The 6926-nt window shown below is 36.9% G+C and overlaps 1 gene segment (V, D, J or C); it reads left to right on the top strand.

Annotated features, from left to right (window-relative positions):
• The first annotated feature begins 5548 nt into the window (after positions 1–5548).
• On the top strand, positions 5549–6145 carry LOC131906384 (Ig kappa chain V-V region L7-like). The segment is given in 2 exon segments: positions 5549–5597; positions 5799–6145. Coding segments are annotated over 2 exon segments (396 nt in total).
• The last annotated feature ends 781 nt before the right edge of the window (positions 6146–6926 follow it).

Genomic DNA, 6926 nt, shown 5'->3' with positions numbered 1-6926 from the left:
CATGGACACCTGTAGCTAGAGTTTACTACATTGCTGTCTGGCCCACTGTTACTCAGACCCAAATGAACACACAGATACTTACATTAATTAAAATTGTATGGCCTAATGGCTCAGGCTTCTTGCTAACTAGATCTTACATCTTAAATTAACCCATTTCTACAAATCTATACCTTGCCACATGGCTCATGTCCTACTAATATCTTTATATCTTTCTTCCTCTGTGTCTGTCTGGGGACTCCTGACTCAGCCTTCCTGTCTCCAGAATTCTCTTCTCTGCTTGTCCAGCCTATACTTCTTGCCTGGCTACTGGCCAATCAGATTTTAATTTTTAACCCATCAGAGCAACACATTCACAGCATACAGAGCAATATTCACAGCAATTCTCTTTTCCTTTTTTTCCCCAAAATAATTGTTTTAACTTTAACATAGTAAAATTATATATATCAAAACAATTATCAAGCAAGAATTACAGTTATAATATCTAGTCTATTTGTATTTGGTAAAATTAAAGAAGATATCTTATCTAGCCTATATTTGTCAGTTTAAGATTTCATATCTACCTTATCTTTTATCATAACTAAGGAAATTATAACTATCTATTCTTCAACTACATCAAAGACCCCAGATATAATATTACCTAGGTAAACAGGAAGTGTATTATAAGCAACTTCCAAAAATCTAGAATGACAGAGACAGCTGGTTGCCTGGGCAGTCATCCAAAGTTCCTCTATAAAGTTGGGGCATCTGTCTTCAGCCTACAGGCCTAGAGCCTGTCAGTCACTTTTCTCTGTGTCCTGTAGAATGTCTGGCAGTTTCTTTGCAAAGCAGGAACCTGAAGGACCATTTTGTCTTGCAAAGTTCAGTGGTCACCTTTCTATGGGTCCTGCATGTCCAGTTGATGCAACATTTTGTCAAACAATCTATGAAAGAACAGTTGTTTGCCCAAATAGCTATTTTTGCCATTGAGAAGATAAACTCCATATAGAATGTCTTCGATGCCCATCCTCTTCTTGAAGCAAATCGGTGCTGCCAGGAGAAGACATCCAGAAAGTCTAAGTTTTTAAAACATTTTAAATGCCATATTCTGTAGGTCTTTGAAGTGTTTGAAGATTACCCACCTAATTGAATTATATCTATGTATACCTAGAAAACTTAACGTAACTGTAAGTTTGAGTATCATAGAAGACTAATATTAATCTGTATTTCTAATTATCCATTACAATCTAAATGAGTTACAAAAACAATACCTCAAATGAGAGTAGAAATTATATATATATATATACAGTATAACAAAATTAAGTTTAAAGTTGTATCAATAAACTAAAATCCATAGCAATGTAAAACATTTCTAAACAAGTAGTTGCTCTTTAAAAGTAGGTTCATTAATCTACCCTTTCATCCTATCCTGTCTATACTATCCCTTTTTCTGTTTTAGAAAGGGATTACATTTATAATTAACCTTCTTTAAATAAAAATAAACGTTCAAAAACAATATTTTGGGAATTTGGGTGTAGCTTCTCATTCTACTTCCTGCTGAATGAGGATACTATATTCTTATGGGGATCCTGAGAAAAATAAGAATTATAGTCAAGTCCTGACTGGAGTAGCCTGTGAGGCTGCAATGTCTGAGCCAGTTGCCTTGAAACCGTTCTGGATGTTGGATCATCTAGACCTTGTTGTCATTGGAGACCTTTCAGGAGGTCTTGGCTGGTCAAACCTGATGTATCTTAATCTGGAACAAAACCATAGCCTCTTGCTTCATGTGGAAACAAAAGCAGAGCCTGCTTTCCAAAGCAACATATCTTTAGACCCAAAATTTGAAGTCAAGATATCTTTAAAATATACATATTTGTTTTACTGAGCAGCCTTTATAGTCAAATGTCTTTCTGTAGTTAAAAATATCAAAGACAACACAATCCAGATTCTCTGTGTGATATCCATCTTTACGTGGCTTATTTTTTTATATTACTTTGACTTTCTCTTTAAAGACTTTATTTTTTAAAACTATTTCTTTATATAATTGCATATATTACTTTTTTCCTCTCTTCCAAGCCTATGTACATTTTTATGCACATTGTAAACCATTTAGAGGTTTATCCCATCTGAATCTGTCTCATTGTGGAAATATTGCTTTAAATTGTAGCATTTTCCACCCACCTCAGCTTCTTAACATGGTGGAACTACATTCACCACCAGCTTTGGGGGAACCATGCTCACCACTCACTCTGGGAAGCAGTGATCTATGCTTCTATCAAAGCAGCATGTAGTCTAGAAAACTTTTTTTTTCTTTTTTCTTTTTTTTAGTAGCAAAACCTATATCCACAGGGCACTATGTTGTGTAGCTTGTAGAAACATCTGTGTAACTTGGAAGGAATGTGCCATGGTGTAGCTTCAGTCCACATGCTGCAAACCCACCATAGAGTAGCTCAAGCCTGCATGTTGCCCTGTCTTGCCGCCCACATGCAACATGGGGCAGGAACCTATTTTTGGCTGTGTTTAGAATTGCTTATTAAGTATTCCCAGGTTTCAGGTGGAAACTCCAGCCATTGAGCCCAATTTGTAGCTAAAGTTTTTCTATGTCTACCCGGCTCCTGCAGCCACTGAGACCCAAGTAAACACACAGAGACTTATATTACTTATAAACTGTATGGCTATGGCAGGCTTCTTACTATCTAGTACTTATATATTAAATTAACCAATTTCTATTAATCTATAAGTTGGCATGTGGCTAGTGGCTTACTGATACTTTTACATCTTGCTTCCTCTGTGTCTGGCTGGCGACTCCTGACTCAGCCTTCCTGTTCCCAGAATTCTCCTCTCTGCTTGTCCCACCTATACTTCCTGCCTGGCTACTGAAAGATTTTGCTGGGATATATAAGCTGTAGGGGGCGAGAGGAAGGAAGAAGGGAGGAATCAGAAGGAAGCCATAAGGAAAGAGATACAAGGTAAACAATGGAAAAGAGGTAAAGATAAATAAGAGAGACCTTGACATGTTGAAGATGTGTGTGGGTGTGTGTTTTCCCTTTTAGTCTGGCCCCAGAGAATTAAGTTTCACTCCTTCAGATAAAAAAGTCAGTTATGTGATCAAATCCTGACTCCTACTTTCTCTTCAGTTCCTGAGCTAATGAAAGCTGGCCCTACAGCAGCACTTTCCCTTCTATTTCTTTTGTCCAATTCTGGAGTGTTATTCCTTTTTTATCTTAATATATGATATTATTACAGAGAGAAGCCTGTTCCTTTTCTAATAAGAGACTGAAGATGGAAGACAAGGTGGGGAAGGGCTTGGAGGAGTAGATGAGGGGGGACCCATAGTAAGGATATATTATATGGGGAAAAATCTATTTTCAATAAAGGAAAAAAACAACAAAATGAGGCATTGTCTGTGATACTTTAGTTTATCCATGTATGACTGTGTTTTGATACTTTTTGCTGTCAGCTTAAAACCTGATAATCTGTTTAAGTTGTTTCACATTACAACCTTGTGTACTGATAGTTAATGGAAAGTGTGGTGATTACACTCATCTTTTCCTTGTTTTGAATGCCTGCATAATGCTAGTCAACAGATATTCCATTTAAACAAATGACTCATTCTCCTAAAAATGCTCTTCAAGTATGATTTACTAGTCTGATTTATTTTTCATTTTGGGATAATATAATAATCCTAACGTATTTAACCCTTCTCTTTTTCAACCTCTCACACTAACCACAAACAAACATTTCTTCTCAAAGTAGTTTAATTTACTAATGCATGTGTTTTAATATGTCCCCTCTGAAAGATCTGCCCTATCTGGTAATCCCTTTCTAGCTCCTTACATGTATGTGTAGTCAGTCAAACAGAGAAATGAGAAAATTTGATGGTATGATTTAAATATGAGTGAGTAATGTGTCACTTATCATTCTGGGACTGGACTGATTCAGTCAATATAATTTTTCTAATTCCCATCCATTTTCTCAAAAGTTTCATAATTTCATGTTTCTTTATATCTGAACAAAATTCCATTGCACAAGTGTACAACATTTTTTTCCATTTAGTTTGTTGTGAACATCTAAGTGCATTTAATTTCCTAGCTATTGTGAATTCAACAACTGTGGGGATCTGAGAGTCCTGCTCCCACATGTTCTGCCTATTCTAATATTTTTAGGAGGAGGAAAGAGGGATTAGAAAATATTAGATAGAAAGAGAGACCTGTCCACAAGAGGAAAGACAGAAACACAGAATAGCTTCAGGAGTGACTGGATCAATATCCAACAACCTCGAGGTTTATTCAAAAGTCTTTTTGTAACATGCCAATGGGAGGAGGAAAAGACCTACACTTTCAAGATCAAAGCACAACACACAGCCAAGTGTAGACCCACCAAACACCTGGTAAGCATTCCCATGTCGAAATCATCCTTTATGCAGCTCTGCTGGGTAAAGCAATGTGAGATTCTCTGACCCAGGGTAATTCTATGACCCAGCAAAATGCATGGATGTTCATTTACGTTTGTCATAGGCTATAAAGTCCTTTAGGTACACCCACAAGAAAAGAATAGCTAGGTCATGTGATATTTGTAGCTGTCTGAGGAAATTTCACATTGGTTTCTGCAGTTATTGCACTCCCACAACACTGAATCAGGGCTCTCATTTACTCCATTTACTCCTACTTTCACTCCTCTAGAATCTTGATAGTCTGTTTTGTGCATATTGAGGAATTTCAAAAAGCTTAGACATGGTTTATACATAAAAAATATGCCATGGCTTGCTTACATAGCCCAAGTGAAAGGAATACTTCTTTCTTCAAATGGACCTGATGAAATATTCTCTCCTGATTGCCTTTTATGTACCATGAAAAATCATGTACTAGGTAAGATATTTGTATGAACATTCCATAAATGTTTTCCCATAACTCTGTACCACTCTTAGTGGTAAAACACACAAGAAGCAATATTGAGAGTTTATCTGGACAGTGCTAAACAAATATTTTGATATTCCAACCTTTGAAATTCTTCTCAATTGTGGCATATTGTAAATTTTAATAAGGCTTCCATTTTACCCTCTGTAGAATTATGTTTTCCTACGACATCCAGACTTTCTATTTTCTTGTCCATGATAACTATTAATATGATATCTCTTTAGTATTATATGTTGTGATGCTTCATGGAATGTTTAGACAGTGAAATGGGATTCAGCCCATATTGTAAGAAACATCAAGGAAAACAACATAACCCTGAACCAAGAGGATGGTTAAGAGATGCTCTTAGTTTCAAACTACTGACTGTATCCCAGACACTTTCTTAGACTGTGCTGATTTTGTATCCATGTATGTGAGATACATGCACAAGTCTCTTTCAAATCTCAACATCTCATCAGGTAGCCAGAACGGGGAGGTAGACTCCGCAAAAGCACAAGAGCTTGCTCTGCTGAGCAGTTCTTTATTTGGACATATATGAAGTCAGTATCATTTGCATAAGTGCTTCTTCCTTCTATGTTCCTGCCCCTTAGAATATTATAAGAAGTTCTTTCTCTGGGCTGTGCCATGACACACATAAACACAGAGAAAGGCAGAAGATGGTGTCCACATCTCAGGTCCTTGGGCTTCTGTTCTTCTGGGTTTCAGGTATGAGATTTTAGACATGGCAAAAAGTGGAGATGTTAATTAAATACAGAATTTTCTTACATCATTAGGAAGCACAGAATCACTGAATTTGACTTCCTGTTTTAGAAACTTGGTACAATAAAATAATCTTTTTAAAGGTAGTTTAGAATTTACTTTCATATGCAATGTTAAAATCTACTGATATTTCTCCTATGTTTTCAGCCTCCAGAGGTGACATTGTGCTGACTCAGTCTCCAGCCACCCTGCCTGTGACTCCAGGAGAAAGAGTCACCTTAGCCTGCAAGGCCAGCCAGGGTATTAGCACAAGCTTACACTGGTATCAGCAAAAACCAAATGAGGCTCCAAGGCTTCTCATTGAGTATGCTTCTGGGTCTGTCTCTGGGATCCCCTCCAGGTTCAGTGGCAGTGGGTCAGGGACAGATTTCACCCTCAGCATCAACACTGTGGAGCCTGAAGATGTTGCAACTTATTACTGTCAACAGAGTAGCAGCTGGCCTCCCACAGTGATACAGACCATAGCAAAAACTACCAGGGAAAGAGAAGTGTGAAGCTGGGCTCTTTCAACTGCTTCTGGTGGTTCCTCTACCCTCTTCAAAGTGTTTTACAGATGCAGACAGCGTTGAGATTTACACAGACAATTGAAGTGAAGAGGCCTGGCAAGCTTTCTTGCCTCTGACCTCTCTTCACTCCATTTTAGCTTCATAACACATACATAATTGAAAGTTATATTTTTTATGTATTCATTCACTTTAGCTCTCAGTGAAGTTTGTCAGGAGAGTTACTTACACAATTGTCAAAATTAACACAAAAATTGTTAATTATGGTTCCCTTTATATTAATTATCTGACAGTGATTCATTAATTCTTGATTAGAAATAAAAATATATTTTGGAATATTTTTAAAAAAATCTGTCCTTAAATTTCATGATTATCAAGATACATAGATATACACATATCAGATGTTCCTTAAATGACTACTATCCTGTTTACTGTGGTTCATCTACAGAATTCTTCAAAATCGGATATTTTTATAATTGAGAATTTCATCTATGCTTCCAATTATTCTCATCCCCCTACTCTTCTTCTAACTTCTATCAAATCTACTACTCATCCCTCATTCCCCTCCCACTTCATGTGCACATATAAATATACCTTGCACACTGAGTTCAATGTGGGTTGACCATATATTTATTGATGTAGGAACATCCACAAGAGGGAGAATTTCAATTCATCAGAGACAACAGTCTTAGAGAAAATGTTTCTCACCCTTAGAAGCCATCAACTATCAATAATAGCTCATCAGCTAGTGGTGCAGCCTAATGATGTCTGC

This window comes from Peromyscus eremicus, chromosome 3 (genome assembly GCF_949786415.1).
Source record: "Peromyscus eremicus chromosome 3, PerEre_H2_v1, whole genome shotgun sequence".
Classification (NCBI taxonomy): domain Eukaryota; kingdom Metazoa; phylum Chordata; class Mammalia; order Rodentia; family Cricetidae; genus Peromyscus; species Peromyscus eremicus.
This window is presented reverse-complemented; position numbering and strand designations above follow the sequence as displayed.